The 14,108-nt window shown below is 33.1% G+C and overlaps 1 protein-coding gene and 1 non-coding gene across 2 annotated transcripts; one reads left to right on the plus strand and one right to left on the minus strand.

The window, feature by feature from the left end:
* Positions 1-3,392: 3,392 nt before the first annotated feature.
* Positions 3,393-12,066, minus strand: LOC145564423 (uncharacterized). The gene is made up of 14 exons (XM_081624728.1): positions 11,944-12,066; positions 11,682-11,829; positions 10,616-10,734; positions 10,430-10,517; positions 9,967-10,106; positions 8,667-8,819; positions 8,501-8,611; positions 8,172-8,265; positions 6,842-6,970; positions 6,693-6,730; positions 6,508-6,597; positions 5,331-5,414; positions 4,196-4,345; positions 3,393-3,774 (listed from the first exon to the last, which is right to left on the minus strand). Exons 1-14 carry the CDS (start codon positions 12,016-12,018, stop codon positions 3,634-3,636), a joined length of 1,560 nt encoding a protein of 519 aa, XP_081480854.1. The 5' UTR covers positions 12,019-12,066; the 3' UTR covers positions 3,393-3,633.
* Positions 12,067-12,142: 76 nt separating this feature from the next.
* TRNAC-GCA (transfer RNA cysteine (anticodon GCA)) lies at positions 12,143-12,214 on the plus strand. Its single transcript has one exon. It is a non-coding gene; the product is annotated as a tRNA-Cys (tRNA).
* Positions 12,215-14,108: the final 1,894 nt, after the last annotated feature.

Consider the following 14,108-nt stretch of genomic DNA (forward strand, 5'->3'; position numbering starts at 1 on the left):
TTGTCGGTCGCTCTCGATCTTTTCAATGATTAATACACAATTGAAAATCAATGCCAACTTTTAATTGATATGCATATCTTAGGAATCAAATCTGAAGTGGAACAAAGTCTATAACTCTATATGGTAGTATAAACAAACTATGGGGCAAACATAAACTTTTGGATTTAAAGGTAGAATTATTGATTATTATTTTAATTTATTACAGTATAAAAACCAAATAGTTTATTCCCTATAGATAATGATACATATATAATAATTCCATAGACTTTTATACTCTGAACTCACAATATATATAATTGTTAGAGCTTCTCTCACGATTTCAGATATTCCTAGAATCAATTCTCATCATCACTTGACCTTGTGGTTGTCTCAACACCAAAAAAAGTAAAAGTAAAAATAAAAATAAAAAATCCGTACAAAAGTTTGCAATAACAGCAAATACACAAAACACTATTGATAAGATTGGAAAACAAATGCTTTGATTTGATGAGATAATTTTGGGAAGATCACCTTAGAATTGGTGTAGAAGCGCTTAATTCAAACCAAAATTGTAGTGTTTTGTAATGAACATCAATATAACCGGGCCATATCAATATAACCGGGCCATAATACTCTCTCTGTCCGTAATTTTTTGCACATACAAAAATATGGGTCAAACTTTAAAATCTTTGATCATAAAATACTTTTAAAGTTGTAATCTATAAGAAATAATTTAGTCGTGTGGAATCTTGTTAGATTCATCTCATTGTATATTTTATTAATATCTAGTTTTTGTAATTTCTACAAATATAAAAAAGGGTTCAAATCCTCTATCCCACTTTTGTATCCCATTCTATGTACTATTTAATTTTATTGGTCCATGTCATTTTAACTAGGTATATATTCTCTTGAGTCAATTTTTATATTAATTATATTATTAGCAATTAAAATTAAATATAATTTATATTTCTAGTCTTTAACTTTTTTTTAAAATGTATACAATTATGTTAAATTCAACGTTATTAATTTTTTTAACTCGTCTTGAACACCGAAAAAATACAATGGAGTGAAATATTAGTGACGGAGGCAGTATAAATATTGTGAATCCATTATCTTTGTATTCAATATCCTCTCTTTAATTTTCTCCTACTTTTGAATAATGAATGACTAATGAGTACTCTAAGACGCATCCCTTTCTTTGGGCTAAAATTAGGTTTGAATTAATAAATTTTCAAAAAAATTAGTGATAGTCTAAGCTCATTATTTTATATGGTCCAATTAAATCCTTTGATTTAAATAGCTAGCTCAGAAAATCAAAAACGCCGAATTATGTAATTGCCAATAATCTTAATTATTTAAAGCGGCTTGTAGCATTCACACAGTATAAGAGATGGATATGATTAGTGGTATATCTATATCCTATCTATACCTACCTCTAGACCTCTAGCTAGTTCCATAGATATCTTCATTCATGACATTGTAGAATTATGATTATTACTTGTTAGAGAGGGACACATTAATTGTTTGTCAAGGGTTAGCACTTTTGAAAGTGTTTCCATAGTCGTTTTTGACCAAAGTAAGTGTGAGAGTAGTGATAAAAATGTCAAATTCAATAGCTAATCGGTTATCATATTTGCTCATTTGCACATAATGCATGAGTTGAATGAAATGGAGTAGGAACATTATAGTATTTCTTTAATCAAAACAACAAATAATATCTCATAATTAATTGTACCGTTATAGTTTTACATATTTACTTAATTCTAGAGGACATGGATCCATTTGAGCTTACATTTATGTTGTGTACGTATTAAGGATTCATAAAGGTAAAATTTTTCTATTTACATTTTAACTTGATATTTTAATGTTAATATTGCACATGTTCTATTAACCCTATGTTGCTTAAAAAAGTCTTTGATATAAGTATATTTGGGTAGACCGATGAGCAAACGGTAAGTCTAGTGTAGGGATTCAAATGAATTTACTTAGGCTCCGTTCTCTTCACCTTATTTTTGCTGAACTGAAATTATTTTTACTGAAACAAAATTATATTTGCTGAACTTAAATTATTTTTACTGAAATTATATTATTTTTGCTAAACTGAAATTATTTTTATTGATTTTCTATTATAATTCTTCTTTAAGAAAACTGAATTTTACTGAACTGGACTTATTTTTCCCGAACTGAAATTATTTTTACTGAACTAAAATTAATTTTAATGAATTGAAATTATTTTTACTTAATATTATTTTTTTAAGGTGAAGAGAACAGAGCCTTAGCTTGTGATCTACAAATAATTTAGTCACAACGTGGACTAAACCATACCCACTTGTAAATAAACCCCTATTTTTTTTTATTTTTTTCCCTCTCAAATAATTAAAGGTAAACCTCAAGTCGTTTATCTTCATAATCAACAATCAACAAATTAGATAAAAAACAGTTCTCTAGAGTCTTGTCGACATTATTTTTTTTTAGTTTTCTATTGCTATTTTTTAAAAACTAAAAACAAAAAATCAGAATAAGTAATTTTATTTTTCTATTGTTAGATTTTATTAAAAGAATATGGCATATATCATACGACTTATAACAAGATAAAAAAACTAAAAATTATCGTGATACAAAACGAGCCCTAATATTTTACTTGACTCATGGCTTTGGGTCTGTTCTCATTGACTGAAATGAGCTGAAGTGAACTGAACTAAAATGAATATTTTATGAGGAAGAAAATTAAGGGCTGAACTGAATTGAACTTATTAGAGTTGAAGTGAACTGAAAATAATCTGATGAGAACAGTATCTTTGCGTGCGTATAATATCATAAAATCCTACGTAACTATTAGATACTACCTCCATCACTTTCAATTTTAGTTTCAAAATTTGGCATAAGATAAAATGAGCCATTTTCCGACCTGGACAGTCTCGTTGCGTCATTTTCAGCCCATTTGTGGATAACTTTTTTTTTTTTTTTTTCCAATAATCGTCCACATGCCACTTCTTAAATCCTTGAAAGGTAAGAAAATTGACCACGGAATATCAAAAATATTTACGGCTAAAGAAATCAATAAAATCACACTTTATATTCAAGTACAACTGTTTCAATCGCTGCCATAGATTCACTGTTAAGCTCTAACAAAACGATCATAATCTACTCCCTCATATTGTATGTCAATCGAATACGGAGTACAACCTTATGTTTCAATATAATAATCAAATACGAGGTATATCGTGTTAATAGGAATGTAAATAGTTATTACTCTGTAGTAATATTTAGAAATTACTGAAACAAAACCAGCAAGTTCCCCCCTTTGATCTGGAAATGATGCAAACAAGTTTGGACAAATGGATTATATATTATCGCATAAATTCACTTTATAATTATTATAGATTCTAAATCATACGAATAATGTATTTATAATTATTTCTGAAAGACAGAGAACTCTTAAGTACAGGACGGAGATAGCTATAATGAAGAACTGATTGCATATCTTCAAGAAAGAGAACCTTTATGAATAAAGGGAGAAGGGGGAGGAGGGGGTTGAAAATGAAGAAGAAACCACCTTTTGCACTACAAATCGAATTGAAGTTGCAAAAGTTGATCAACAACTGGTCAATTGTCACCGCTGTCGCCTAGTATAGCCTTAAGAGTCAGGAGAGCTCACAGCAGGAAGTCGTGAAAGATCATAACAGCATCATCTAGCTTCATTAAAGACGAGTCCAGCAGAATCCTCACATTTCGCAGACGCATTCTCCTCTCCTTCACCTCTGGTGAGGGATTTTCTATGCTCAAGTTTTGGATCTGGAGAAGCAAATAAAAACATGGACAAGCAAAATCAAGATATGAAAAATAAAAATCTGTTCAGTAGTGCCATCACTGACATGACTATCTTGATAAACAAAGAAGCAACACGAAAACAAAGAGCACATGGATATATGGCATGTAACATTATTTGACTTTACAAAATTTACTTGGGAATAATCTCAAATTAGTCAATCAGCCAGGTGCATTACTGCAGGAATTAAGGCCTTCTGTGAGTTATTATTGAGCCAAGGTAACAAAAACAGTTATTTTTGAGGAGTTGCTTGGGGAGCTAAAATATTAATGTGTAGGACGAGGAGGAGGGGACTGGTAGGGCAATAATCAAAGTACGATAAGTGAACATAAAACAACATTACATCTTATCAGCCCAGCAGAATGCTAGGTAAAATCATTACACTACCTCTCGCTCTTGATCGACTTCATGAGCATATCGTAAACATAGATTAAGTGCAGCATGGTACAGCTCATCCAAAATTTGATGCCACAGATTGTCTTTCTTCACACTCCACAAAAAGAAGTCTGCCTGTCTTGGACCTCCAGTAGTTACTTTCTGCACAAAATATATGTTGAGGCATGACTTACAGCCTACAGATATCCTGAGCATTAAGATGCTTTATAGGTAATGAAATCTAATTACATAATTACAGGCACACACACACACACACACACACACACACACAAAGTCATTACACCCAACATTAAACAAAAAAAAAGGTTAGAATACCACAGCCCCCAAGCCATACCATTAGAATATGAAATGAAAAAAATGCATCTACATTAGGTAACACGTACCAATATCTAATTATGTGGAATATATACATCAATTAATGTCTTTAGTAGGCAAAAAAGATCATCCAAAGGGGTCCCAGATCTAACCAAAGAGATCAATATTAAACTGATTACTTTTCTAGTATAAGAAGCTAATCATTGTAACATATTCAATAATAAGAATAAATTAGACTTTTCCCCTGAAGACTTTCGTGGCACACAAATTAACAGAAAAATATATTGTTTTGTGGAGTCTTTATTATATACTGACAGAGAGGAAGTGTTTGATTGTGAGCATGAGTTGTTTCTTGAATTCACCAGTAAGGTGATGGGAAGGAGGGAAATGAAAAGGAAGTAAGGAGGAAAGAAAGGAAAAAGAAGAAAATCGATGGCCAATGCTAGATAATAAAGTAGATGGCCAGATTCTGGCATTAGGAACCTTCTTGCATACATCAAATATCATACTAATAGTTTTGTGCCACTTTTAAAACAAAAGTTTGTCTTGCAACAAGTGATAATTATAAGATTGTTTCTGACAGATTTCCCTAAATAGCAAGTAATAAAGGCCTTCAGTAATGCAACTGTAGGATATCATAGACTATTTGTTGGTAACAAACACAAAGATCCAGAGCAGTCCTTTAGCTACACTATTTTGTTTTTATATCATCAAATATTCATCAAGAACAACTGCATAAAGAAATAATCAGACGAAAATCATTCACATATGAAAGACAACCAAGATGAAAACCAAATGAAAATGAAGGTACCTCCATTAGTATGTAATTATCCTTCCAAAGCTTATACAAAGTCTGTGGTGTATTTTTCTTATCCACAAAGGTTCGTTCTGAAATCTGCACGAACAGGTAAAAACTAAGCAAATGTATCAAAAATGACAAGCCCAGAATTCAAGCAATGATATTTTATGCCCAAATCTAATTTCATGTGATGACAAGAATTTTGAAATGAAGTTGGCCTAGCTTACAATTTATCTCAGAAACATAAGATCTCTATTCATTTCTATCAACAAAATCAGTCAACGACAAATCCTCAATTCTATACATAAATCCCAGAAACTATTGAAACCAAGAGCCACTTCAGTCTTTGTCACTCCAACGACTAAACCAGATCTAACCAATTGGCACAAGGTGATTAAAAAGCTGGACTAAACTCTATCCCTCATCTTGTATTTACCTAATAAGTGAAGTCCAGTCTGACCAGTATGGTAAAAAGTGCTGCCTAAATCACACCTAGCTATGCCCATAATTTCCAAAAGCATATTCTAAAGAAGTTTACTTTCCACTTGAAGCAATTAAGCTTGGGCAGATAGTTTAATACTTTAATGGCCAAACAGACCAACATATTCCCAGAGTCCCTGTTTTTTCACTCTGACTTCCCTAACATTCATAGAATCCTAGTTGACATAACAACAAAACCAACAGGAGAAAAAATAAAAAAGAGGGGAGGGGGGGTCTTGGATTAGGTAATTTACAGGTTTTGATTTTAATGAGCAATGGTCACACACTTGCATGTGGGAATTATTTAAGATAGGAAATTCACAGACAATTGCAGGACACTTGAAAAGTCAATATAAGGCAACAAAATGAAATTCTTTAGCACAATGGAAAACACGACAAAATTAAAAATGGAAAAGGGACAAAAATCTCATAGCCATAACTTCTTTCCAAAAACTTTCATGTACAAAAAAATGCAGTTACACCATTTTCAGTCTTGAAAGTGAAGAATATATAATACGATATGATAAATTAAAAATCGTATTAAATCAAGCTAATAAACTAATTTAAGCTTATAATATCAGACAGACTATTCTCTGGATTCATACTGGGGATAGAAATGATGTTCAATTCTACCTTTAGCATAGATAGAAAACATAATTTGAGTTTTTTGGAAACAGATAGCACAAACTACACTTTAACCATTAATTACCTTATCAGTATCCAGTGGACGACCATTTGTTAGCGACCTGAATATTCTAAAAGCTTCTATTCCATACCGCTTTTTCACAATACACTCCACCTGTTCAAATATTGATTCAGAACTATATAAATACATTCATGTTCTGAATAAAGCTTCTAAAAGAAACCTATCTGTAGAAAGGCAAGCCAGCTGACCTCTTCTAACTGAGCTTTCTTAATTATGTCTTTCATATCTGCAAAAAATACACTTTAATATTCAAGTATGGAATTAATGCACAAATGCCTTCAAGTATTTAGAATAAAGGGATGGAAAAGAGTAAGTGTGCATACAGAAGAATACTTACTAATCGTGTACACATCGTTTGTTTCAGAACAAAAGTCAAGTTGTTCAAGAGAATATCGAAGATGCTCCATAGTGAGACCTTCTTTGCTCTTAATAACCTCTTCAAAAATTGAATCAAGAGACAATGACACTAACAAACCAACAGAAAATAGGAAAAGGGGGGATTATAAGTTTATAACTGAAAAAAAAAACACAATGAAAAAGGAAAAAAAACCCTAATGTCAGACAACCAAAAAAAAAAAAAAAAAAAAAAAAAAAAAAAAAAAAAAAAAAAAAAAAAAACCATATAGCTATCTACAGAGGAAAAATAGGAAGCTAATTGTAGAAATACAAGATAGTACATAAGCATCTACAATAACAATATGTAGCAACCAACCCCCCCCCCCCCCCCCCCCCCCCCCCCCAAAAAAAAAAAAAAAAAAAAGCTTCACTGAGAGATTTACAGGTAAACACCAACAGTTCGATTAAAAGCAAAGTATGTACTCGGCAATCTATTCAGGTAACATACATCCTCATTGAGGAACGAGTATTCTTCCATTATATATTAGACATTGGTAAAAATAGCAAACAGCCACATAAAGGTCTAGGCTGCGAAGACCCTTTTTGGGGTTTCAGAGGAGGAGGGAGATCCCAATCCATGAGAAAGAAACAGTAACATTCATCAGGTTTCACAAGTAACAACTAACAGAAACAATGTTGATCTTGGAAAACTAAAAAGAAGTAAAGATGCATGCAACCTCACCCACCCCCCACCCCCCCACCCCCTCCATTGATCAATTCTAGCAGAGATTGCTTCGAAAGACTCACAGTCAATCAGTCATTTCAGAAAGTAGAAAGTAGTATACATTTGTTAGATCAAGGAAAAGCCACAGCCCATAGCATCAAGTAAGCATATAGAGTAACAACCTTCACCAAAATAGCATTGGCAGTCCTTTGGATCAAGTTCTAGCACATAATTCTCAACAACAATAACAGCAACAACAACAACAACAACAACAAAACCTAAGTCCAAGAATGATTTGGGGTCGGCTAACATATATCGTCGGAAGGGGAAAAAATTATGCAAGAAGTTGCAACAGACTTCGGCAATTTCGACTTTAAAAGCAGACAAGAAGGCCAATACCACAGAGTTAACAATCAAGTCCATGACTAAGAGCATCTAGCTGGCTCCTAATTTCTTGGAAAAAGAAAATCAAGAAGTAATGTGTCTTTGTTTTGCTGACCAAAATGCTTCTGGCTATTCTAAGCATCAATTTATTCAAAAAAGGGGGGAACAAATACTTTCAGCTTTTTTCAGCAAAAGAATTAGATCTATATCGTAGGATGATTACCTGAACTAACTGTATGCTTAGTCCCTTCCAACATGGATTTCAAAATCACAGCTGCAACATTGTCATACTCTGCTCTGACATGCTCAACGCAAGCCTGGAGTAGAAAGAACAAGGAAAAGTGGGTTTCAAGAAGCATACATGCAAGTGAAGTCAGATACTATCATTACCATCCAGGTATTCAATGTTGTACACAAGAAGGCAACAACATCATCATTCCAGTTTATATGCAACTTTACCTAGAAACTAATCAAGAGTACAAGAGTAGTGAAATTCTACTTGACCTGAGGCAATAGAAATAATAGAAAATAGAATAGGACAAAAGAAAACACCTTTATCTTCAGACGATTTATAAACTCATCAAAATTCACTCGCCATACTGGTTCTTTCTTGCCCCCCATAGTATCAAGCTCACTATCCCACTCCAGACTATCTTGCTTCCGCTGCAAAAGTAGTTTATGTTAACTGCAGTAATTAACCAAATACAAATAAATCAACCTTCTCTCCAACTTTCAGGCCTGAAATTTTACTCTCGCTTTTTTCTTCATCAGAATCAACGCCTTGGTCATATGAGATGGAAAATCTTTCAGCATCCATGGGAATTGCAGCAGCCAAAGCACGTTCTTCCAGGGTCACTTCTTTCATAAAAGCCTGTTATAAAGACAATAGAGTCACTCAAGGTCACTGTTCAAAAGCAACCTGTCAAAAAGGGGAAAGGAAATAATTTTATAAATACAACTTAAAGTCCTTAGACTAAGCTAAGAGGATTTTCCAACATAACCTTGTCTTGAACAATCACATATGAAATAAGAGGGCAAACACATTGGATACCTATGCTGACAAGTACAATGTGGAAGCATGAGAACGTCCTAAATAAAGTTAATACTTCGTATAAGATAACAAAATTTTTGAGACTGCTTAAACCAAAAAAAAAAAAAAAAAAAAAGCAAAGTCGAAATTGCGTAAGAGAAACCAAACCCCTTCGTAAAGTCCTGTTTCCCAGAGGACTGCATAGAAGTATATAGTTACTTAGTTTCACAGAATGAAAGAGATTACATTCTAGAATATTCAGCAATAAACTCTCTTCAGTGATGAGCAATAAGCTTGAAGCAGCTATAATTAGCTAATTTACTACCACTGCCTCCACTATCCAGAATTCCAGATTCGTGAACATAGAATTATACAATATTTTACTAGTGTAATCATATTTTGTAGCAATGATCTCAAGTTTACGATGTACACAACTGCTAACAATTGCGGAAAATAAAAGGAAAGAAGATGATTATATTGATAAGATGAGAATTACACTAATTCGAATGATAATTCTACTTTCAAGAGGTGGATGCTCTCCTAATATGAGCTTTCGAAAGGCTCACTCTCTCCCAATAACAAACCACTCAACATTCAACATGTCCTTATTCCTCCTAATGTCCTATTTATAGAAAGTCCTTCCTAACAAACCTCTAGCTTATTCCCCAAATTACTACTAATAGACTATGACTAACAAACCCTTCCCCCAAATATTGATTCCTTGCACAACATCAACATAACTATAGAAGCATGTATATCAGTATATACAACAATAAGCCATATATTGTCTTTCAAAATCAAATGCACAAAACAGTACTATAATCAGACCAGATAGGATTATTTTCTCAAAATTCCAGTTAAAGAATGACAAAGTCATGTGCACATTCGAGTCAAAAGGAGCATTAATAATAAATGAGAAATCAAATTGCAGTAAGAGAGAATAAAAAGGGGAAACAACTGCAGCAAAAATGTTTCTTGAGGATGCTACCTTATTTCTGCCACCTCCTTTCTTAGCAGGAGTTTCTCCCTCATTTGGTAAAGATATTAAAGGCTCTGGAGCAGGGCATCGTTCCACAAAACGACAACGAACAAGTTTAGTGAAGCTTTCTTGGTGAGTATCACTACTTCCTGATCAAAATCAAGAGAATAAATGAAATTCCATTCACTAACATTGCAGTAATATACGTTCAAGACATCAAGTACTAGCATTTAAAAGTAGTCGAGCTCATGACTCCTAATTTTCAGACTACATTGATGAGTATGATTCACATTTTTAATCATATCCCTTTTAGACTGAACTACGTTCTATTTACAAGGTCCTATCCTTTTGCACTTGTCGACACGCACATAAATTAAAATGTAGTATAAAAGTTAAAATCCGAAAAACTAGCATCAATTTCTCATAATTCTATTGCATTGAAAAATCAACAAAAAAACCATGCACAACTTGCCTTCACTTGAACTAGCCAATGCTCTATCTAGAATTTGCGTGAGAGTAAGTCTGCCATGCTGCAGCAACCCCTCGAGAATATCTGAACCCTACAAGAATTGGTGTGCCGTGCGCTTTGGTCAATAAGCTTGCACAAAGCACAGCAAGAATCAAATAAAAGTGAAACATATAGTACAAAGTCACTGACTTTTGTATCCTGCTCTTTTGAGACTATACTCATGAACTTTGGAAACCTCAAACGATGAATGATGTTGTTGAACAATGCCATATACTGAGTCACTACCACTGTAGTATCCCTGCCACCACCTAGAAACATCAAATACATAATAGCAACCAACGTAAATAACATGGAAGATGGTGATAGGCAACATTTACAAAAATAAAATACAGCCAAAAGACAGAAACAAATACAGAGAACTAAAGTGAGTGCTTAATGCTAGGATTCCAAAAAAAATTGCAAAAAATCCCCAAATAGTGGATCAAATGATTAAAGTTCTCCGCTATATTATTCTATAAGAAACATTATCAAACAAGTAATTATTAGATGGGTAGCATAATAGCAGAGTACTAAGAAAAAAGGTGGATAGCATCAAGAATTCTAAAGCACATGTTTGCACTAATTGGGATCATCTTGATTCGGCTATATTCAAGTTCTCTCTCTGGAAAGTCGCTTATTTGACACACACATATCCTTCTACATAGTTTCCTAAATCCCTCTCACAAAGAATAAATCATCCTCTAATCCAAATCCAATCACCTTTCCTCGTTACTGCCCCAGTCAAGAGATCATCTGGTCAGCTCAATGACTTTGTTGGCAAAAATGGTGATTATAGTTCACCTAACACGCACATCTTCCTGCAATTATACCTTGATCTGATGCTATGTATTAAGGAAAAAGTCCTCTCAATTCTGTAAGCTGGCAACAAAATCTAGTTACTGTAAAATCACCTCTAGTTTCCAACAAAACTATCGCCCATTCGCCCCAAACAGCACGAAACAAAAACCGATACAATGCACCAAGTCCTTTTACAATTCATATCAAAATCAAACCCCTTGTATAGCATTAATCCGAAGTACACTTCAAAATCAAATATTATAACAACAACACAGCAATGTAATATCCCATTCAGTCATACTCAATTTTTCATTCAAGCATTGCAATAACACAAAATAATAATATAAAACTTAATAAATTATAAGGTATATAATAAATTGGCATCAAATAATCATTAAAAAAAAAAAAAAAATCAAACCTTCTTGTTCAAGAGCAAAAGCTTGAACGCAATTATGCTGAATTAAAACCCATAAACATTTCTTAACTTTATCTTGAGGAAGTTCAGTAAATCGAGAAATTAGCGCTTTACTTAGGGTTCCTCTTCTGAGTAAACAGTCGCAAATTTTCTGCTCAAATTAAAATTCATCAAAAACATAATTACAATTAATGGTTAATTACACAGATAATTAATTATATCAAAAAAATTTGAATAAATTTGTTGATGAAAGAGGAGAGTGTACAGAAACGAGGTTTCCGAAGTCGGTAGTGATGATGTGGACGGCGAGTTTGATGCCGAACGGAGTTAGCGCCGCCATTGATGACGGTGGTTTTAGTGTCAGTTGTTGTTTTTGGAGTTTATAAGGTTTAAGAAACGAGGGAGAATTGGGGTATTAAGATTGATTTATAATGTAAATATTAAGGTTTTGAAATAATAACATTGGGTCTATAGCTCAGTGGTAGAGCATTTGACTGCAGATCAAGAGGTCACCGGTTCGAACCCGGTTGGGCCCTTTTTATGTTTTTTTTTTGTATCACAATTAGGAAGCAACAATTAAATCCAATCTTTGATTCAGATTTCAACTCATATAGACACAAAAACTTAGCATATCTTAATATTGAAAAAACTACAATCAGACTCAACATAACCGATCTCGACTCAATTAGCTAAATTGACGACTTATTACGAGTACAATATAATCATAGTTGAACAACACCGTTATGCCAATGTTAAGGGCGTGTTCGGCACTAGTTTTTGAGTAGCTTTTAGGTAGCTTTTAGTGGTTTGACTTATTCAAACCACTACATAGAAAAAATTATGAGTGTTTGGGAATGTAGTGGTGGGGGTAGAGTTTAGTGGTTGAAGTAGCTTTTGTGAAAAGTTAACATTATTAACTTTTGTGAAAAGCTAGGTAGCTGTGGAATTTTATTCTATTTTTTTAGAATTTTACAGCTAACAGCTACTTTACCAAACACTCATATTGAATTATTTATTTTCACAGCTAACCTCTAGTTGACAGCTAACAACTACACATACAGCTAACAGCCACCATCACAGCTAACAGCTACCTCTACAACTACATTTTGCCGAACACGCCCTTATTCAAGATTGCGATTTCCTAATGTTCGTATGTTTACTTTTAGTCCACAGTTTAATCTGTCTTCTTTGAGTTATGCAGGGCTAGTGATAATATTTAGCATTCAAGTCATGGATTTCATCTCCATGATCAGATTTAGTTTGTTGCTAGACTGTTGATTGTTAGTATTAGGAAAAGATAAAATAGTATCTTATTCTTAAGCAAAGATATAGATATTTACTAGCTATGATTAATATTCTTATCTTAGGCTAGTATGACAAGTTTCATAGTTTGATAAGATCTATTTCTTCTAGCTCAAGGAGAGAAGTTTTATAAATATATGTTATGGTGGAATAATATGATCAAGCTATTGAGTATTCTTCTTATCATGGTAAATATATCTTTGCCTAACAATAAGATACTATTTTATCTTTTCCTAATAGTTAGAGTTAGTAATGCAACTAAAGAAGTTTTCTCTTAGGCTCAATCAGGTTAATTCGTCTGACCGGATAGACAAGAGTAACTTCTTGGTTGAAGACTCATTGTACAACTATCTGTTATATGGTTGTGTACCCTATACAACATGATCGTGTGATATACATGGCCATGTACCTTATGGCTTATGCTACAAAGTCACATGATTTTGTATACAAACGTATCTACACAGTGTACCCTACTCTACACAATTGGTAAGTGGTTTGGATTTATTTGTTTCATTGTATTGGAATATTATAAATTCAAATGAGGATCTCTTCATTGATACAACTTTTGATATGATCCATAAACACATAAAAATAAACTTACCCTTTGAGATCTGAATAGTTCTTGTAGAAATTTCATTATTCGAGTTTTGGTACACAATTTACGGAATTAATTGTGTTAACATTGGGGGGGGTGTGCATCATTAGGAAGAAACATGTACTTGTGATGGCGAATTTGTGGTGGCGAATTTTCGCTTCTAATGTTGTGGATTCTATTCCTCTGCACCACTATATTATTGAGATTGCTAATCTAGTATATTTGCCTTCACCCTAGGTTATTTATTCAAATCAAATGGTAATTTTACCAACATTATTGATAATGTCAATATGTTAAGGATACCTTTGAAATTCCCGTCAAAAAAAAAAAAGGATACCTTTGAAATTGTTATGAATTAGTGACGGTAATCTCTACTAAGGAAAATTAGCCTCATGGTGTGCATTATTGATAATGTCAATATGTTAAGGATACCTTTGAAATTCAATCATAAATAGTACATGACATGGGTAGTAGCAAAGCACATTCTAAAAAAGACCTATGCGACCTCTTCAATTTGTTCTAATTTAAAATGG

Source organism: Chenopodium album, chromosome 10, assembly GCF_948465745.1.
Source record: "Chenopodium album chromosome 10, dcCheAlbu1.1, whole genome shotgun sequence".
Classification (NCBI taxonomy): domain Eukaryota; kingdom Viridiplantae; phylum Streptophyta; class Magnoliopsida; order Caryophyllales; family Amaranthaceae; genus Chenopodium; species Chenopodium album.

What these genes read in the sequence shown, in the direction of transcription:
- LOC145564423 (XM_081624728.1), bottom strand. Translation starts at nt 12,018, where the DNA reads ATGGCGGCGCTAACTCCGTTCGGCATCAAACTCGCCGTCCACATCATC. An exon ending in TAAATCGTCTGAAGATAAAG is followed by an intron (nt 8,266 to 8,500) that starts GTGTTTTCTTTT and finishes TTTCTACTCCAG; the next exon opens with GCTTGCGTTGAGCATGTCAG. An exon ending in AAGTCGATCAAGAGCGAGAG is followed by an intron (nt 3,775 to 4,195) that starts GTAGTGTAATGA and finishes TTGCTTCTCCAG; the next exon opens with ATCCAAAACTTGAGCATAGA.